This window comes from Carcharhinus amblyrhynchos, chromosome 1 (assembly GCF_965287045.1).
Source record: "Carcharhinus amblyrhynchos chromosome 1, sCarAmb.v2.hapA, whole genome shotgun sequence".
NCBI lineage: Eukaryota > Metazoa > Chordata > Chondrichthyes > Carcharhiniformes > Carcharhinidae > Carcharhinus > Carcharhinus amblyrhynchos.
In genome coordinates, this window is record NC_137324.1 from 80,724,869 (window position 1) to 80,746,522 (window position 21,654).

At 42.1% G+C, this 21,654-nt stretch overlaps 1 protein-coding gene across 3 annotated transcripts in view; it reads right to left on the minus strand.

Moving 5' to 3' along the window:
* Window positions 1-14,574: 14,574 nt before the first annotated feature.
* ociad1 (OCIA domain containing 1) overlaps window positions 14,575-21,654 on the minus strand; it is a 41,257-nt gene continuing 34,177 nt past the window's right edge. Inside the window, exons 7-8 of one of the 3 annotated variants that reach the window (XM_080187766.1) lie at window positions 20,168-20,326; window positions 14,575-15,135 (exon numbers count right to left, since the gene is read on the minus strand). In XM_080187766.1, the coding sequence (XP_080043892.1) occupies window positions 15,098-15,135; window positions 20,168-20,326 (197 nt within the window). In that variant the 3' untranslated portion in view covers window positions 14,575-15,097. Of the gene's footprint in view, window positions 15,139-20,167; window positions 20,327-21,654 lie in introns of all 3 variants that reach the window. The other 2 variants (XM_080187757.1, XM_080187774.1) reach the window with 2 other exon arrangements.

The window sequence follows — 21,654 nt, forward strand, 5'->3', positions numbered from 1 at the left end:
TAATCATAGCCAGAAAATCACTTGCAATGCCTTCTATTCCTGCTCCCACACCATTACCTCTGTGCCACCTTCTATTTTTCACCTAGACACTGCCCCTTGGGAACATCATTAAAGAACAGAGACAGTTTTCACATATACACTGACAACACACAGCTCTCCCTCCCTCTCTCACATCACCACATCTCTCAATTCCTCCATGGTCTCTAAATTTCCTCCCATCAAATACTGGGAACATTAAAGCCATTGTCTTTGAACCCTACTACAAATTCCACTCTGTAGCCATTAACTCCATACCTGCCCCTGACAACTGTGTGAGGCTGACCCAGACTATTTATAATCTTGGTGTCACATTCGACCCCCAAGATAAGCTTCCTATCACATATTTCTAGTAAGATTGCCAACATCTATTTCCACCTCCATAACAGTGCCCATAACCAGCCATTTTGACACATTGGCAATAATACCTTTCTTACATTTAGATTTGACTATTTTAAGACATCCCTAACCAGCCTCTCATACCCTCTGTTTACTTCAGGTGATCTAAGGCTCTGTTGCCTGTGTCCTTGCTTTTGCAAAGTCCCATTCACATATCATTGCTATGTGTGTTGATCTACATTGGTTCCTAGTTGAGCAATACCACGATCTTAAAACTCATATCCCAGTTTTCAAATTCCTCCATGGTTTCGATTCCCACTTCCTCACATAACACTTATGTAATCTCCTTCATTCCACAAGCTTTTGAGATATCTGCACTTGTCCAGATCTAGCTTTTTAAACATCTTTAAATTGAATTGTTCCATCATTGCTGGTCAAACTCCAGCTGTCACAGTTCTAAGCTCTCTTTCTTCCTTTAGTATTCTCCTTGAAACCAATCTTTGACCAAGTATTTGGTCATCTGCTCTAATACCTCCTTATGTGAATAAGCATCAATTTCTGCTTTACAACACTCCTGCGAAGCACCTCGGGATATTTTGTTACATTAAAGGTGCAATTTAATTAAATTTCCTCTTTATTCTATCTTAATCCTTCATGATTTTAAACATCTTTATCAGATCCCCACTTAGCCTTCTCAGCTCTAACTAGAACACTCCAGCTTCTCCTGTTATCCCTCTTCCCTACAACCATCCAAGCATGTTTTGTCTGTGACCTCTCCAAGTATTCATGTCCTTCCTAATGCCCAGCATTGGACACAAGGTTGTTCACGACTCATATATATTTTCTGGCTGGAGGTTTGTGACTCACGGTGTTCAATGTGAATTTATACTGGGATCTCTGCTCTTTGTGATATATATAAATGACTTGGATGAAAATATAGATGGGTGGCTTAGTAAGTTTGCAGATGACACAAAGAGAGGTGGAGTTGTGGATAACGTAGTAGGTTGTCAGAGGATACAACGGGATATAGATCAGTTGCAGATATGGCCAGAGAAATGGTAGCTAGAGTTTAATCTGAACAAGTGTGAAGGGCTGCACTTTAGGAGATCAAATGTTAGGGTAAGAATACAGTTAATGGTAGGACTCTGAACAGCACTGATGTGCAACGGGATTTTTGGGTTCAAGTCTATAGCTCCCTGAAAGTGGCCACGTAATAGGGTGGTAAAGAAAGTATATGGCATGCTTGCCTTTATTGGTGGAGCCGTTGAGTACAAGAGTCAAGATGTCATGTTGCAGCTTTATCAAACTTTGGTTGGGCTGCTCTTAGAGTTTTGCATTCAATTCTGGTCGCCACATTACAGAAAAAATTGGAGGCTTTGGAGAGGGCACAGAAGAGGTTTACCAGTATGCTGCCTGGTTTTGAGGGTACGAGCATTAAGGAGATGTTGGACATACTATGTTTATTTTCTCTGGACTGGTGGAGGCTGAAGGGAGACCTGATAGAAGTCCATAAACTTATGAGGGGCATAGATAGGGTCGACAGTCAAAATCTTTTTCCCAGAGTTGAAATGTTTAATTCAAGGGGGTATGCACTTAAGGTAAGAGGGGAAAGTTCAAACGAGGAGCAATTTTTTTTTTAAACACAGAGTGTGATGGTGTGTGGAATGCACTGCCAGGAATGGTGGTACCAGTAGATAGGATAAGAGCATTTAAGGGGCTTTTAGATAAGCACTTAATATGCAGGAAATAGAGGGACATGGACCTAGGGCAGGCAGAAGGGATTAGTCTAATTTGGCATCACGTTTGGCACAATACTATGGGCCAAAGGGCCTGTTCCTGTGCTGTACTGTTCCATGTTCTGTACAGATTTAAACATAATCTCCTGGCTTTTACACCCAATGCCTCTATTTATAAAGCTCAAGATCCCAAATGCTTTAACAAATATTTTGTTAACTTGTCCTACCACCTTCAAAGATTAGTGTACAAACACCTCCCTTGACAATTATTCCTTTCAGAATGTATTGCTTTCTCATTCTTCTTAACAAAGTGCACTATCACATGCATGTATTGAATTTAATTTTTTTAAATTGATTCTCAGGAAGTGAGCATTGCTGACAAAGCCAGCACTTATTAGTCATCCCTAATTGCTCTTCAGCAGGTAGTGGTAAGCTGTCTTCTTAAACAGTTGAAGTCTACGTGGTTTAGGTACACTCGTTATTGCTGAAAAGCGAGTTTGAGGATCTGCCCATGTTTACCCATTCCAGTAGGCTGTTAATGTTCTCTTGAGGTTCATTATTATCTTCCTCACTGTTTATTACACATCCAATATTGCATCATCTGCAAATTTCCTGCTACCTCTGAGTATTAAAAATATATTAAAAAACAGAAGTGATTATAGTGCTGAACCTTGTCAAGCAGTACAGCATACCTCTGCCCAGTCTGAAAGACAGCCATAAAGTACAACTCTATTCTATCCTTTAGCCAATTTTATATCCATAATGCTATTGCCTCTTTTATTTCATTCTTCAATTTTGCAAACAAGCCGAAGCTATAGCAGTAATAGTGAAATAGTTCGATTTTCCATTATACGGCTGCAAATAAAGTTGCTGCTTCTTTCTGTTTAAAAACAAAAGACAGCTAACAACTGATTATAAACTTGTAAACCTGCTTATAAATCAGCTTATCTTCAAAAGCGATTTAGGCATTGGTGAAGACAACACAGCCATAATTATGTGAATTAGTAGAAATTAACTTTTCTTGTGGATACTGCTGATTGAAAATTAATTTTTAAAACAAATGAGTTTTCCCCATAAGATATAAAGAACATTTCTCTATTTGATATATCAAATTTTACTTTATTAGAAAGCAACCAGGCTGATCACTGGTATTAGTTGAAAAGGGCTGTGAAAACAAAGTGAATAAGTCCATTGCTCTTCAACTTAAAAGCAAATACATCTCAAGAAGGAACATAACAGATATAAAAACCAGTGACCTAAATCACATATTGTCAATGAAGAAAAAGTCCAAAAAGCTGCAAACCAAAAAAAACCCACTAAACCGAAGGAGAGTTTAGGAGTCATGACCAACAGCCTGGTCAAAGAACTGGATTTTAAGAAGGGTCTTCAAGGGGGAGAGAGCAGGTGGAAGAGGCAGGGGCGTTGACATAGGCAATTCCAGAGTATGGGGCTTGCAGCACCGAAGGAACGGCAACCAATGGTTGGGTGAGAAATGTAGAGTTGGGGTGGGGAGGATCTTATGGTTGGAGAAGGTCAGAGGGTCAAACCCATGGAGGGATTTATATATGAGAATGTTTAGATTCAAGGTTGCGCAGGAATATTTAGGACAGGTGTTGAAGCACTTTTTTACATAGCACTTGATCCATGTCCGGAAAGGGTTGGTAAGAATAACTTAGGAGTCACGACCAAGCTGTTGGTCATGACTCCTAAACTTATTAAATGAGTACTTTGGGTCAGTTTTCACCAAAGAGAAGGACTTGGTAGATGATGAGTCTGGGAAAGAACATGTAAATAGTTTGAGTCATGTTGAGATCAAAAAGGAGGTGGTATTGGGGTTCTTGAGAAACATTGAGCTGGCAAGTCCCCAGGACCTGATGAGATAAACCCCAGAATACTGAGAGAGGCAAGGAAGGAAATTGCTGGGGCCTTGAGAGAAATCTTTGTATCCTCACTGGCTACAGGGGAAGTCCCAGAGGATTGGAGAATAACCAATGCTGTTCCTTTATTTAAGGGTAGCAAGAATAATTCACATAATTACAGGCCAGTGAGCCTTACATCAGAGGTAGAGAAATTATTGGAGAGGATTCTTTGAGACAGGATTTACTCCCACTTGGCAATAAGTAGACATATTAGCGAGAGGCAATGTGGTTTTGTGAAGGGGAAGTCATGTCTCACTAACTTGATCCAGTTTTTCAAGGAAGTGACGAAGATTATTGATGAGGATAGGGCAGTGATGCTGTCTACGTGGACTTCAGTAAGGCCTTTGACAAGGTCCCTCATGGCATACTGGCGCAGAAGGTGAAGTTGCATGGGATCAGAGGTGAGCTGGCAATGTGGATACAGAATTGGCTCCGTCATAGAAGATAGAGGATAGCAGTGGAAGAATGTGTTTCTGAGTGGAAGGCTGTGACAAATGGCATTCCTCAGGGATCAGTAACGGGACTTTTGCAGCTTGTAATATAGATAAATGATTTGGAAAAAAATGTAATTGGTTTGATTAGTAAGTTAGCAGATGACACAAAGGTTGGTGGATTTGTGGGTAGCAATGAGGACCATCAGAGAATACAGCAGGATATGGATCAGTTGGAGGCTTGGGCGGAGAGATGGTAGATGGAGTGTAATCTGGATAAATGTGAGGTAATGCATTTTGAAAGGTCTAATACTGATAGGAAATATACAGTAAATCATAGAAATCTTACAGTGCAGCAGGAGGCCATTTGGCCCATCGAGTCTGCACTGACAACAATCCCACCCTAAGCCCTATCCCCATAACACACACATTTACCCCACTAATCTACACATCCCAGGTCACTGTGGGCAATTTAACATGGCCAATCAACCTAACCCGCACATCTTTGGGAAGAAACCGGAGGAAACCCACGCAGTCACAGGGAAAATGCAAACTGCATACAATCACCCAAGCTGGGAATTGAACTCAGGTCCCTGGAGCTATGAGGCAGCAATTCTAACCACTATGCCACCGTGCCGCTCTTAAGAGACCCTTAAGAGTACTGATAGGCAGAAGCATCTGGGTGTACAGGTACACAGGTCACTGAAAGTGACAAGGCAGTGGAGAAGGTAGTCAAGAAGGCATATGGCACACTTGTCTTCATCGGCTAGGGCACTGAGTTTAAAAATTGGCAAGTCATGTTGCAGCTTTATAGAATCTTAGTGAGGCTGCACTTGGAATATAGTGTTTGATTCTGATTGCACTACCAGATAGACGTGGATGCTTTGGAGAGGGTACAGAAAAGATTTACCAGGATGTTGCCCGGTATGGAGGGCATTAGCTATGAAGAGAGGTTGAAGAAACTTGGTTTGTTTTCACTAGGGTGACGGGAGGTTGAGGGGTGACCTGATAGAATTCTACAAGATTATGAGGGGCATGGACAGAGTAGATAGTCAGAAGCTTTTTCCCAGGGTGAAAGAATCAATTACCAGGGGGGATAGGTTTAAGGTGCGAAAGGCAAGGTTTAAAAGAGATGTACGAGGCAAGTTTTTTTTAAACGGAGGGTGGTGGGTGCTTGGAACTCGCTGCCAGGAGACACAATGGAAGCAGCTACGATAGTGAATTTTAAAAGGGGCATCTGGACAAAGAGATGAATAGGGTGGAAATAGAGGTATACGATACCTGGAAGGGTAGGGAGTTTCAGTTCAGTTGGGCAGCATGGTCAGTGCAGGCTTGGAGGGCTGAAGGGCCTGTTCCTGTGCTGTAATTTTTTTTGTTCTTTGTTCTAATAATGGTTGAAGCTGGACCTCAGACTAGATGATCAAACACCTGAATGCTTTAACAGAACAATTCATATTAGGAATACAGGAACCACTGCAAGCTGTTTAGTCCCACAAGCCAGATCCACCACAGAAACATATAAGATAGGAACAGAAGGAGGCCATTTGGCCCTTTGAGCCTGCTCTGCCATTCATCACGATCATGGCTGATCATCCAACTCAATAGCCTTAATCTTGCTTTCTCCCCATTACCTTTGATACCATTCGCCCCCAAAGTGATATATCTAGCCACCTCTTGAATACATTCTATGTTTTGGTGTCAACTACTTCCTGTGATAATGAGTTCCACAGGCTTACCACTCTTTGGGTGAAGAAATGTCTCCTTACCTCCGTCCTAAATGGTCTACCCCAACTCAGACTGTGACCCCTGGTTCTGGATTCCCCCACCATCGGGAACATTCTCCCTAGATTTACCCTATCTAGACCTGTTAGAATTTTATAAGTCCCCATGAAACTCCCCCTCATTCGTCCGAACTCCAGGGAAAACAAGCCTAACCCACTCAATCTCTCCTCATACAGTCTCCAGCCTGGAAACCTTTGCTGCACTCTTTCGAGAACAAGAACATCCTTCCTGAAAAAAAGGAGACCAAATCTGCATACAATGCTCTAGGTGTGACCTCACCAAGGCCCTATATAATTGCAACAACGCATCCCTGCTCTTGTACTCAAAACCTCTTGCAATGAAGACCAGCATGCCATTTGCTTTCTTTATCAAATACTGCACCTGTGTGCTTACCTTCTGACTGGTGCACAGGACACCCAGGTCCTGCTGCACACTCCCCTCTCCCAATTTATCACCATTCAAGTAGGAATCTGCCTTCTTCCAAAGCGAATAACCTCACACTTATCCAAATTATACTGCATCTGCCATTGATTAGCCCACTCACCCAACCTGCCCAGCTCATTCTGAAGAATTTCTGCACCTTCGCCATAGTTCACCCTCCCACCAACTTGGTATCATCTGCAAACCCTGAGATGTTATTTTGTCCCCTCATCCAAATCATTTATATTGTGAATAGCTGGGGTCCCAGCCCCAATCCCTGTGGCACCTCACTAGTTACTGTCTGCCAATTTGAAAAAGACCCATTAATTCCTACCCTGTTTCCTCTCTGCAAACCAGTTTTCTAACCATCTCAAATAAATTTCCCCAATCCCATGCTCTTTAATCTTGCACGATAATTTTTTTTTGTGCAGGACTTTGTCAAACACTTCCTGAAAGTCCAAATATACATAGACTGAATCCACCTTGTCAACTCTACTAGTTACATCTTCAAAGAATTCCAACAGATTTGTCAAGCATGATTTCCTCTTCATAAATCCATGCTGACTCTGTCTGATCCTGTCAATGCTTCCTAAATGCTCTGCTATAAAGTCCTTGATAATGGATTTGAGAATTTTCCCCACTACCAGTACTGAATATTGGATGATATTTGCTATCCTCCGGTCTGCATGGACTGTACCAGAGTCTACAGAATCCTGAATGATGACCACCAATGCATCCACTATTTCTAGAGCCACTTCCTTAAGTACTCTGGGATGTAGATTATCAGGCCCTGGGGATTTATCCACTTTCAATTCCATCAACTTTCTCAGCACTATTCCTCTACTAATATTGATCTTCCATTTTTTATCCATCTCAATACACTTCCCCAATCCCAAGCGCCCCCTTATAAGGCCATAAGACATAGGAGCAGAATTAGACCACTCAGCCCATCATGTTTGCTCCACCACTCAATCATGTCTGATATTTTTCTCATCCCCATTCTCCTGCCTTTCCCCCATAACCCCTGACCCCCTTATTAATCAAGAACCTATCTATCTCTGTCTCAATGACCTGACCTCCACAGCCTTCTGCGGCAAAGAGTTCCACAGATTCACCATTCCCTGACTGAAGAAATTCCTCCTCATCTCTGTTTCAAAGGATCGTCCTTAAGCCTGAGGTTGTGCCCTCTGGTTCAAGTTTTTCCTACGTGGAAACATCCTCTCCAAATTCACTCTATTCGGGCCTTGAAGTATCCGATAAGTTTCAATAAGATCCCCCCTCATCCTTCCAAACTCCAATCAGTACAGGCCCAGAAACCTCAACCGTTCACTAGGATTTATAGTTATTTAGAGAGTAATGAATTGATTGGAGATAGCATGGTTTTGTGGAGGGTAGGTCGTGCCTTACTAACCTTATTGAGTTTTTTGAGAAAGTGACCAAAGAGGTGGATGGGGGTAAGGCAGTTGACATGGTATATATGGACTTTAGTAAGGCGTTTGATAAGGTTCACCATGGAAGGCTTCTGCAGAAAATGCAGATGTATGGGATTGAGGGTGATTTAGTTAATTGGATCAGGAATTGGCTAGCAGATAGGACACAGAGGGTGGTGGTTGATGGAAAGTATTCGTCATGGAGTGCACTAAAAAAGTTGATTTGCTGGTTAAAAGGAAAAAGGAGGCTTATGTCAGGATGAGACTTGAGGGCTCAGGTAGTGCACTGGAAAGCTTTAGATTGGCTAGGAGGGAGTTAAAGAGTGAGTTAAGAAGGGCTAAAAGAGGACATGAGAAGACTTTGGCTGATAGGATTAAGGAGAATCCTAAGGCGTTCTATAGATATGTTAAGAACAGAAGATTGGTTAGGGCAAGATTAGGGCCAGTTACAGACAGCAGTGGGAAGTTATGTGTGGAACCGGAAGAGATTGGAGAGGCATTGAACCAATATTTCTCTTCGGTATTCATGCAGGGAGACATAAATGTAGCTGTGGAGAACACTGGGTTACAGGATTGTAAACTGGATAGTATTGCAGTTGATAAGCATCAGCCTAGTAAACTTCCTCTGCACTCCCTCCAAGGCCAAAATATCCTTGCGTAAGTACGGCGCTCAAAACTGCACACAGTACTCCAGCTGCAGCCTCACCAATGCCCTATACAGCCGCAGCAAGACCTCCCTGCTTTTATATTCAATCCCCCTCGCTATGGGGGTTGAGCTATGAGGAGAGGCTGAATAAATTAGGCTTGTACTTGTTAGAGTTTAGAAGAATGAGGGGAGATCTCATTGAGACGTATAAGATGATGAATGGGATGGATAGGATAGAGGTGGAGAGACTCTTCCCGCTCAGAAAGGATAGTAGGACTAGGGGGCACAGCCTCAAGATAAAGGGGGGGCAGTTTAGAACGGAGTTGAGGAAGAACTGAAACTTCTTCACTCAAAGGGTGGTGAATCTCTGGAATTCTCTGCCCGTTGAAGTGGTGGAGGCTACCTCGCTAAATATTTTTAAGACACGGGTTGATGGGTTTTTGATAAGAGAGGGGATTAAGGGTTATGGGGAGAGGGCAGGAATGTGGAACTGAGCCACGACAGATCAGCCATGATCTTATTGAATGGCGGGGCAGGCTCGAAGGGCTAGATGGCCTACTCCTGCTCCTATTTCTTATGTTCTTATAAGGCGGATGTGCTAGATATTCTTGAGGGTTTGAAAATAGATAAGTCCCCTGGGCCGGACGGGATTTACCCTAGGATTCTCTGGGAGGCAAGAGAGGCGATTGCAGAGCCTCTGGCTCTGATCTTCAGGTCGTCGTTGGTCACAGGTACAGTGCCAGAAGATTGGAGGATAGCGAATGTTGTCCCATTGTTTAAGAAGGGGAACAGAGACTTCCCCGGGAATTATAGACCGGTGAGTCTTACTTCTGTTGTGGGCAAGGTTTTAGAAAAAATTATTAGGGATAGGATTTATAGTTATTTAGAGAGTAATGAATTGATTGGAGATAGTCAACACGGTTTTGTGGACGGTAGGTCGTGCCTTACTAACCTTATTGAGTTTTTTGAGAAAGTGACCAAAGAGGTGGATGGGGGTAAGGCAGTTGACGTGGTATATATGGACTTTGGTAAGGCGTTTGATAACGTTCACCATGGAAGGCTTCTACAGAAAATGCAGATGTATGGGATTGAGGGTGATTTAGTTAATTGGATCAGGAATTGGCTAGCAGATAGGAGACAGAAGGTGGAGTTCGGTTACAAGTGGTGTGCCTCAGGGATCTGTTTTGGGGCCACTGCTGTTTGTAATTTTTATAAATGATCTGGATGAGGGTATAGTTGGGTGGATTAGTAAATTTGCTGATGACACCAAAGTTGGAGGAGTGGTAGATAGTGAGGAGGGGTGTCATAGTTTACAGAGAGACTTGGACAAGTTGCAGAGCTGGGCCAAGAGGTGGCGGATGGAGTTTAACGTGGAAAAGTGTGAGGTAATTCACTTTGGCAGGAATAACAGATGTGTAGAGTATAGGGCTAACGGTAGGACTCTGAATAGTGTTGATGAACAGAGGGATCTAGGTGTATGTGTACGTAGATCCCTGAAAGTTGGGAATCAAGTAGATAAGGTTGTTAGGAAGGCATACGGTGTCTTGGCGTTTATTGGTAGGCGGATTGAATTTAGGAGCCGCAGCATCATGTTGCAACTGTACAAAACTCTGGTGCGGCCGCACTTGGAGTATTGTGTGCAGTTCTGGTCCCCACATTATAGGAAGGATGTGGAGGCATTGGAGAGGGTGCAGAGGAGGTTTACCAGGATGTTGCCTGGTATGGAGGGGAGGTCCTATGAGGAGAGACTGAGGGATTTGAGGTTGTTTTCGTTAGAAAGGTGGCTAAGAGGGGACCTTATTGAAACATATATGATTAGAGGTTTAGATAGGGTGGACAGTGATAGCCTTTTTCCTCGGATGGAGAAAGCTAGCACGAGGGGGCATAGCTTTAAATTAAGGGGTGGTAGTTATAGGACAGCTGTCAGAGGTAGGTTCTTTACCCAGGGGGTGGTGAGGGATTGAAATGCCCCACGTGCTGCAGTTGTAAATGCGCATTTAAGAGATCCGTGGATAGGTTTATGGATGGAAAGGGATTGGTTTAGGTTAGAGGGTCATTGCTTTTTAATTGGTCGGCGCAACATCGTGGGCCGAAGGGCCTGTTCTGCGCTGTAATGTTCTATGTTCCTCATATGACAAGCTGTTTATTCCAGGATCATTCTTGTGAACCTCCTCTGGACCATTTCCAAGGCTAAACATCCTTCCTTAGACATGGGGCCCAAAACTGCTCATAATACTCCAAATACAGTCTGACCAGAGCCTTATACAGCCTCAGAAGTACATCCCTGCTCTTGTATTCTAGCCCTCTCAACATGAATGCTTACGTTGCATTTGCCTTCCGAACTGCTGACTAAACCTATACGTTAACCTTAAAGAGAATCTTGAACAATGACTCCCAAGTTGTTTTGTGCTACTGATTTCCTAAGCATTTTCCCATTTAGAAAATAGTCCATGCCTCCATTCCTTCTGCCAAAGTGCATAACCTCACACTTCTCCATATTGTATTCCATCTGCCATTTCTTTGCCCATTCTCCTAACCTATGTCCCTCTGCAGCCCTCTGCTTCCTCAATACTACCTGTCCCTCTACATATTTTTGTATTATCTGCAAACTTAGCAACAGTGCCTTCAATTCCTTCCTCCAAATCATTAATGTATATTGTGAAAAGTTGTGGTCCCAACGCTGACCCCTGACAGTCATTGGGTACCACCCTGAAGAAGACCCCTTTATCCCCACTCTCTGCCTTCTGTCCGTCAGCCAATCCTCTATCCATGCTAAGATTTTACCCATGACACCATGGGTGCTTAAGTCTCCTGTGTGGCACCTTGTCAAAAGGCCTTCTGGAAATCTAAATAAATCACGTTCACTGGTTCTCCTTTATTTAACTTCCTTGTTACTGCCTCAAAGAGCAGATTTGTTAGACATGACTGCCCCTGCTGAAGGGGAGTCCTACTTTATCATGCACTTCCAAGTACTCTGGCAAGATTTGAGAGTCCATTATAAAAGATGAGATTGCAATGACTGAAATCAGGCTTACAGGCCTATAATTTCCCATCTGCTGTCTCCCTCTCTTCTCAAACAGCAGTGTTACATTAGCTACTTTCTAGTCCTCTGGTGCTCTCCCTGCCGTCAGTGATTCCTGAAAGGTCACCATCAAGGCTGACAAGTTCCTCAGCTCTCTCTTCTGGAACTCTGGGACGTAGTCCATCCGGTCCAGGTGATTTATCCATCTTCAGATCATTCAGTTTCCCTAGAACCTTCTCCTAAGGTGATTGCCACTACACTCGCCTGTGCCTCCTGATGCTTCAGCATCCCACTGATGTCTTCCACTGTGAAGACTGATGCAAAGTAACTATTTGGTTCCTCTGTCATTGTTTTGTTTCCTATTATTACTTCTCCAGCATCATTTTCCAATGGTCTAATGGCTATTTTTGCCTCTCATCTTTTATATATTGAAAAACTCTTCCTATCTTCTTTTATATTACTAGCTAGCTTACTCTCATATTTCATCTTCTCCCCTTTATTGCTTTTTTAGTTGTCATAGAATCCCTATAGTATAGAAAGAGGCCATTTGGTCCACAGTCTGCACCGACCACAATCCCACCCAGGCTCTACCCCACCCCCCCGCCCCCCTACATATTTATCCACTAATCCCTCTAGCTTACGCATCTCAGGGCACTAAGGGTAATTTTTAGCATACCCAATCAACCTAACCTGCACATTTTTGGATTGTGGAAGGAAACCGGAGTACCCAGAGGAAACCTACGCAGACACAAGGAGAATGTGCAAACTCCACACACAGTGACCTAAGCCAGGAATCGAACCCAGGTGCTACTGTGCCACCCCTCTGCTCACTTTTAAAGGTTTCCCACTAATTCTTGCTGCTTTGTAAGCTTTTTCTTTTGCTTTTATGCTGTCCTCGACTTCCCTCATCAGCCATGGACGCCTCGTCCTCCCCTTAGCATGTTTCTACCTCCTTGGGATGAATTTCTGTTATGCCTCCAAAATAACTCTCAAAAACTCCTGCCACTGCTGTTCCACTGTCTTCCCTTGCCATTCAACTCTGGCTAGCTCTTCCCTCATATCTTTGTAGTTATTTTTATTTAACTGTAATATTGTTACATTGGATTCCAGTTTCTCCTCCTCAAACTGCAGGGTAAATTCCATCATACTGTGGTCACTGCTCCCTAAGGGCTCCTTCATCTTAAGTTCCTGATCAAGTCTGCCTTATTACACATCACCAAATCCAGAGTTGCCTGTTCCCTAGTAGGCTCTGTCACAAGCTGCTCCAAAAAAAAACCATCTCTGAGACATTCCACAAATTACTTTTCTTGGGCTCTACCTACCAGATTTTCCCAGTCCACCTGCATATTGAAGACCCCCACGATTATTGTAATATTGCCTTGCACGATAACCTCGTGCAGGACTTTGTCAAAACACTTTCTGAAAGTCCAAATATACCACATTGACAGGCTCCCCCTTGTCAACTCTACTAGTTACATCTTCAAATAATTAGTTATATCTTCAAAGATCATGGCTGATGTACAGCTGAAATCCATTTACCTGCCTTTGCTCCATATCCCACAAAACCATCATGAATTTATATAAAAAGTAGATCAAATCACTGCATTATATTGAATATATTGGCAACAACCAAGCAATACTGACAGGAAGAGGCATCAGTTTGGTAATGGCGAGCTATTTTTCTATGGATAGTTTAACTTTAGCCAAAATTTTCAGTCTGATAAATTATAACAAATTGAAATATCTTATATCAGGTTAACATGCTTGCTACTTTCCCCCTGATTCTACCTCCCTAAGTATTCATAAATCTTTCACCTACCTTTGAATTAAAATATAAAAGTTTGGCACAGATGTCCTAGGGTCAACCATCTTATATGGAAGGAAGGTCATTGATGAAGCAGTTAAAGGTTAGATGTTTGCTGATTGTACAATGTTCAGCACCATTCGTGACTCCTCAGATACTGAAGCAGTTTATATCCAAATGCAGCAAGAGCAAAACAATATCCAGGCTTGCACTGACAAATGGAATTGACATGTATAGCACAGTAGTTCGAGGCAATGACCATCTCCCAGAGAAAACCTAACTATCACCTCCTCACATTCAATGGCATTATCCCACCATCAACATCAAGGGGGTACCACTGAACAGAAACTCAACTGGACCAGCCATTTATTGTCTCTACAAAAGCAGCTCAGGTGCTAGCAATCCTACTGCAACTGTTCCCTCACTACAACCCACCATCAACTCCAGAAATCTTGCTCTGCCATCTAAAAGGCATAAGCCAGGAATGCAATGGAATACTCTATGCCTGGTTGAGTGCAGCCCCAAAAACATCCAAGTCAAAGCAGCCTGCTTGATTAGCACTCCATCCACAATTGCTCCCACCACCACCACCAACACACTGGTAGCAGTATGTACTATCTACAAGGTGCATTGCAGGAACTCAAAGCTACTGAGGCAGCACCTTCCAAACCCACATCCAGTACAATCCAGAAAGGCAAGGGCAGTAGAAGGGAACACCATCACCTGCAAGTTTTCCTTCAAGCCACACACTATTCCGACTTGGAAATATATTGCCGTTCCTTCATTCTCACTGGTTCAAAGTCCTGGAATTCCCTCTCTAATAGTACTGTGGGTGTACCTATACCACAGACTGCAGTGGTCCAAGAAGGCTGCTCACCACCACCTTCTCAAAGGTTATTAGGGATGGGCAATAAATGCTGACCAGGCCAGCAATGTCCACATCCCATGAATAGAGAGAAGATTATTCAATAAGGAAATTATGAGATTGTTTTTATAAAAAAAGCACAGATAACAAAGCACTATACATTTAATTAAGTTCATAATTTTTAAATTTATACTTGGATCAGTAGCTTCATGGTTATAAATGGAATATACATAGTATTTCTGAAATACAGTCCATCACTTTGGTTTAATTTGATTAACAGCAACAAGACAGCTCAGAATAAATACACAATTATCCATACTGAAGCCATCCATTATACCCTTGAACGAAAGCAGTGTTTTACTCTGCATACCTTCCCTGTTTAAAATTGTTACATTTAGAATTGAGCACAAGTATCAGCAAGAAAATTTCAGCAATGTTTTCAAAAAAAATCATAATTTTTCTGAGAAATGGAACAGAAGTCTTTGACAGGTGATTCTGTAAACAGGTCAAATGGATTCCATTAAAAAGACAGATCAAAAAGATCTTTATACTCTAATCAGGTTGGATCAAACTTTTTAAAAACACACTTCAAGCTTTCAAATTAAATACATCTGTTGAATATTTCCAACATTCTGGCATTACTTGCTTCGTGCCCGCAGAGTTTTCCTTATTCTTCCCAGGAGTCTCCATACTTGTTTGTTTTTGCTGCTGGAAAAAATATTAGACAAAAGATCATCAGCAATAATTTATGAGAAGATTCTGATCAGCTACTTAGAATAAAACTAATTTGTGGCACAAAAACAAAAAATGCAAGCTCTGGCAACATTTGTAGAGAGAGAAAACAGAATTAATGGCTTGTAGCCTCCTCACTCCCTCGTATCAGAGAGAGAGAAACACAGAGAGAGAGAGAGAGAAACACAGAGAGAGAGAGAGAGAAACACAGAGAGAGAGAGAGAGAAACACAGAGAGAGAGAGAGAGAGAGAGAAACACAGAGAGAGAGAGAGAGAGAGAGAGAAACACAGAGAGAGAGAGAGAGAGAGAGAAACACAGAGAGAGAGAGAGAGAGAGAGAGAAACACAGAGAGAGAGAGAGAGAGAGAGAGAAACACAGAGAGAGAGAGAGAGAGAGAGAAACACAGAGAGAGAGAGAGAGAGAGAAACACAGAGAGAGAGAGAGAGAGAGAAACACAGAGAGAGAGAGAGAGAGAGAGAAACAGAGAGAGAGAGAGAGAAAAACACAGAGAGAGAGAGAGAGAAACACAGAGAGAGAGAGAGAGAGAGAGAAACACAGAGAGAGAGAGAGAGAGAGAGAAACACACAGAGAGAGAGAGAGAGAGAAACACACAGAGAGAGAGAGAGAGAGAAACACAGAGAGAGAGAGAGAGAGAGAAACACAGAGAGAGAGAGAGAGAGAGAGAGAAACACAGAGAGAGAGAGAGAGAGAAACACAGAGAGAGAGAGAGAGAGAAACACAGAGAGAGAGAGAGAGAGAGAGAAACACAGAGAGAGAGAGAGAGAAACACAGAGAGAGAGAGAGAGAAACACAGAGAGAGAGAGAGAGAAACACAGAGAGAGAGAGAGAGAAACACAGAGAGAGAGAGAGAGAAACACAGAGAGAGAGAGAGAGAGAGAGAGAAACACAGAGAGAGAGAGAAACAGAGAAACACAGAGAGAGAGAGAAACAGAGAGAGAGAGAGAGAAACAGAGAGAGAGAGAGAGAAACAGAGAGAGAGAGAAACAGAGAGAGAGAGAAACACAGAGAGAGAGAGAGAGAGAGAGAGAAACACAGAGAGAGAGAGAGAGAGAAACACAGAGAGAGAGAGAGAGAGAGAGAGAAAAACACAGAGAGAGAGAGAAAAACAGAGAGAGAGAAAGAGAAACACAGAGAGAGAGAAAGAGAAACACAGAGAGAGAGAAAGAGAAACACAGAGAGAGAGAAAGAGAAACACAGAGAGAGAGAAAGAGAAACACAGAGAGAGAGAGAAACACAGAGAGAGAGAGAGAAACACAGAGAGAGAGAGAGAGAGAGAGAAAAACACAGAGAGAGAGAGAAAAACACAGAGAGAGAGAAAGAGAAACACAGAGAGAGAAAGAGAAACACAGAGAGAGAGAGAGAAACACAGAGAGAGAGAAAAAGAGAAACACACAGAGAGAGAAAGAGAAACACACAGAGAGAGAAAGAGAAACACAGAGAGAGAGAAAGAGAAACACAGAGAGAGAGAGAAAGAGAAACACAGAGAGAGAGAAAGAGAAACACAGAGAGAGAGAAAGAGAAACACAGAGAGAGAGAAAGAGAAACACAGAGAGAGAAAGAGAAACAGAGAGAGAGAAACAAAAACAGAGAGAGAGAAACAAAAACAGAGAGAGAGAAACAAAAACAGAGAGAGAGAAACAAAAAGAGAGAGAGAAACAAAAACAGAGAGAGAGAAACAAAAACAGAGAGAGAGAAACAAAAACAGAGAGAAACAAAGAAAAACAGAGAGAGAGAAACACAGAGAGAGAGAAAGAAAAACAGAGAGAGAAAAAAAACAGAGAGAGAAAAAAAACAGAGAGAGAGAAAAAAAACAGAGAGAGAGAAAAAAAACAGAGAGAGAGAAAAAAAACAGAGAGAGAAAAAAAACAGAGAGAAAGAGAGAAAAAGAGAGAGAGAGAGAGAGAACAGAAAAAGAGAGACAGAGAGAAAAAAAGAGAGAGCATTTACCTGGCAATTGTCCAGAAACACCAACATCCTCTGGACAATTGAGACCATCGCACAAAGCGATTTAAATCGCTAACATCAGATGGTTCTGCCAGTGTTATGCTAATAGTTATTCTAAAATAACTAAAAGCACTTCGAACTTCAGAGTAATTATTTTAAAACTCAGGCCGAGCCCCACATAGGACACATACCACACCCCTGACCAGCCCCCAGGTGGCTTGCCCAAACTCCACCCTCTGCACATGGGAAGTCCTCCTCCACCTCAAGGTGACTGCCCTATCCCCTGAACCTACTTTCTCAGCCACACCTCCCAGCGAAATCCCCACCCCCTCCACGACCCATCTCAACCCATTCCCTGGATGCCCAACTCTAGCAATGCCTCGCGACGTGACCCCCTCAGATGTCTGACTCTTCCCCCTCCCCCACTCCAGGTCCAAACTTCTACCCTTGACATCCCATTCATTGCCAAATGCAACTGCCTTCTCCCAGCAGGGGGTGGAGCGATTTTTTTCTCTACCTTTTACTGACTAACCGTTAGTGCAACCCTGGTGTAACCAAAGCTAGCAATTGAAATCACTGTCGGATGGCTCCAAGCTGCAATTGGCCAGAGGAGTAAGTGTTTCTGGACAATTGCTGTGCTAATTCTTACCTGGAAAGTTTCAAAAAGGATTTCCCAGTGTATCTTTGGGACATGCCCCAAATCAGATACTTGGAAACCAGCAAGTTATGGCCCACATGTAACAGCAGGAATTGCTGATCATTAGTCCTTGATTTACAGGGTGCAAGTTATGATCAGTGGCATTTAAATCATTTATAAATTGACACCCTGTTTCCACTTGATATTAGTTTCAACTTTACGACACCTTCCCAGCATGTTCATACTTCCACATCAAGGTTCTGTACTGCCCAATCTTATGGCTGGACAATGTTACTCCAGCCACCAGTCTTCATTAGGTTGGAAATTAACATATCATTCTATTCACCTGTATGATGTCAGATTTGTTTTGACACAACTGTCACAGCAGCACTCAATGAATCACCTAATAAGCAGTCAAATTCCAGGCTACATAGGCATTTGACAGCGATCAATGGCTTTATTATAGCCTCACTAACTGACAATTTTGTGCTAAGGTGTGCAGGTATTAACAGTCACCTCAGTGAATTGAAAGTGCAAATATTGAGGGTGTTTAACACTGTGGGCACCTCGAGTGATTTCCAGCCTTGGTTCAGGAACCCCATTTATAACACTATTCCTATGGGAAAAATCTGTTGACTTGCAATGTTTCAACTTATCACATGGTTTTCAGGAACCAGTTGTGTCCCAAGTTTGATGGCTACCTGTATTGATTTGTTTGCTCACTTAGAAATAAACCATTACAATCAAATAAGGCATGATCCTTATCACTATTCCAAAACTCTTGTTGGATACAAATAAATTTTCAACAGAACTACATGATCCATTGTGTAAGTACTCCTAGGAATCTTCAGTTTAAATTTACTGTACACCAAATAAAAACTACACAAGGCCACCTTGGTACATCATGCCAGTCCAACCCTTGTCACAATCTGATTAGACTGCCTCTGCAATGTCCCCACAGCACAACTTTCCTCAACTTCAAATATTTACTGTTCTCTTAAAAGGTGCAATAGGCTTTACCTCAATTGATCCATGGTGAAATAATAATTTCTCCCTATCCCTCTTATTCAAAATGAGGGGTCACATGACACCAGGTTATAATTCAACAGGATTATAGGAAATCTTAAATAAACCTTTTGGATATAACTTGGCATCATGTGGCCTCTCATCTTGTCCACTCCAGTCCAACACTGGTATCTCGATATCATGGCTCTTATTCAAAAAGTGATAAAGTTAATGATTTCACCACTAACCACACAATGGAGTGTTTGCGTCCTTATTTACCCTGTTAAATGACTTGCATTTATATCGGACCTTGAAGTAGGAAATTGTCCCACTGCAGTTCACAGAAGAATAATGAGAGAAAGACCAACATTAAGCAGGTAAATACAATTAGGAGTGCTTTATAGAAGTTTGATTAATAGATAGATTTTAATGAGGTGTCTTAAAACACAAGGGGTAAGTGGACAGGCAAAGGAGTTCTTGGAGGGAGATCCATAGCGAACTGAATGAACAGCTCTTACAAATGGAGCAAAAGATTTTCAAAATACACTACATACCAGAGTTTGTAAAATGCAGAACTATTTGGAGGGCTGGAAAGGCGTGAAGCATGAAGTAGGATGAGTGCAAGGACGTAAACTTTACCTTTGAAGTGCGAGTGGGCCATTGATCAATGGCCATAGGAGTAATGGTGAGTGGAACAGTCAGATGGATTATAGCAGAGAACTCTGGATGAGTTCAGGCTTTAGGAGTGTAGGAGTGGCAAATAGGAAGATCAGCTGGGAAAATACTGAAGCTGGGTCTGGAGATAAAGTCATGGATCATCTGAGACAAAGGTGGAGATGGACTCTTATTAAAAAAAAATTCTTTGTAGCTGGAGTGAAAATGGTCCTCTTATCTCCTTTCTCATAACTCAAGGCTGCCAGCCCTTGTCTTCACACTCTGTGGCTTTAATGTTCTTTCAAAATTGGAGTACTCCAGACAGCAAACCATACACTGTAACCTACCATCTTCTACAGAATATAATTACCTTTTGGTCCCTATGTACAATAAATCTTCAAAATATTTTTGTGGCAAGCTCATCTTCCTGGAACATAAAAAAGGGCTGCAGACAGCAGCCAGAACTGGATATATTGCCAATCATTTGCACCATAACCAATTACAATCCAGCCAGATTTGGCTTAACCATCAATTTAAGAACACAAACCCCTCCAAGCCATATACGATTGAGTGTTAGACATACATCATTTTGGATAAATATCTTTCACTCAATTGTGTCATTCCTGATCGAACACTATAAAGGGAAAAACATTGCAAGACCAGCAGCAGTTCAAGAAGCAACTCAGGGAAAGGTGCAAGTGTGTCTTAGCAAGGACAAATTAAAAAAAAAATCCATAATTGACCTCCTTTGTTGTTAGGTGATCTCTGTGGAGTTGGTTTGTGATGAGATTCTGCTTTTTGTGCCACTGTCACTTCGTATAGCTCCCTATTTTTGTTTCTCAATTCGTCGTATGTCATTGATTTCCTTTGAGGTTTTGACTCTTCTATCTCTGGACCAGGTGCTGTGGTTAGAAAAATATAAACTTTTTAGAACAGGTTAAAGAAACCTGTGGTCAGAAGCAAGTAAACTTATTTTAGAAGAGGTTAAAGAAACCTGTTCAGTGTCCTCCAGTGAAAAATACAATGCAAAACAACAAGTGTTGCTTTACAGGATGCAATGTCATTTTGGGAAAAGGCTGGGTCTTGCAGCATTAAGTAGAAGGCCCAGGAGTAGTGGCCAAAGTGCTTTGGGCCATCAAGTTGGCCCAGGAGTAGTGGGCTAACCTGCCCAGACTGCTATGGGCCTTCGGGCATCCCGGCTCTACAATTGCAGACAGGAACCTCAGTTCCACGAATGATGCTGGTTTCAAGTGAAAATGGCTTTAGTATTACAGCTGCAATTTGTAAACTCTAAAATGCAATTGTAATTAGTGCTTACAAACAGATAACATCAGTTTCTGAAAAACAAGTACTAAATATCTACAATTTTTAGCATACATCAACCTCCTCTTCATTGAAAAGTTTTCAAAATTAAAATTATTCCTCCCAAAACATTTTGAAAACAACAAAATAAAACAACACGATTAAATCTCAAGCTTTGATTCTTCAGCAGCTACTATGGCTGTTCTGACCACTGCTCAGTTTTTAGGAGTTGCTTTTAAAAGGAGAAAAGTGAATAGTGGTTTTAAAAGTTTATTGTGATGGATTTGACTGGTAACAACCAGACCCAGAATTAACAAAGAATTAGTAATCTACTCAGCAATAAGGCAGAATCTGTATCAGCCCACAGAGATGACTCTTTTTCTTAGTAATGAGATCAGCAGACATCTAGATAAGATTGGTTGTAAACAACCCTATCAGGGAGCAATCCTTTTTGTGTATAATTGTTTTTTCTTCCATTTAGCAATCTTTAGTAATTGGTACACTAAGACTGAGCTGCTTATTCTCATGGGTGGTTTCACATGACTCCTCACTGGCTACAAGGATTGGAGAATAGCCATTGCTGTTCCTTTGTTTAAGAAGGACAGCAAGAATAATCCAGGTAATTGCAGGCAGGTGAGCATTACATCAGTGGCAGACAAATTATTGGACAGGATTCTTTGAGACAGGGTTTATTCCCACTTGGAAATAAGTGGACGTATGAGTGAGAGGCAACATGGTTTTGTGAAGAGGAGGTCGTGTCTCACAAACTTGATCACGTTTTGAGGAAGTGACAAAGGTGATGATGAGCGTAGGGCAGTGGATGTTGTCTACATGGACTTCAGTAAGGCCTTTGACAAGATCACTCATGGCAGTCTGGTGCAGAAGGTGAAGTCGCATGGAATCAGAGGTGAGCTGGCAGGGTGGATAT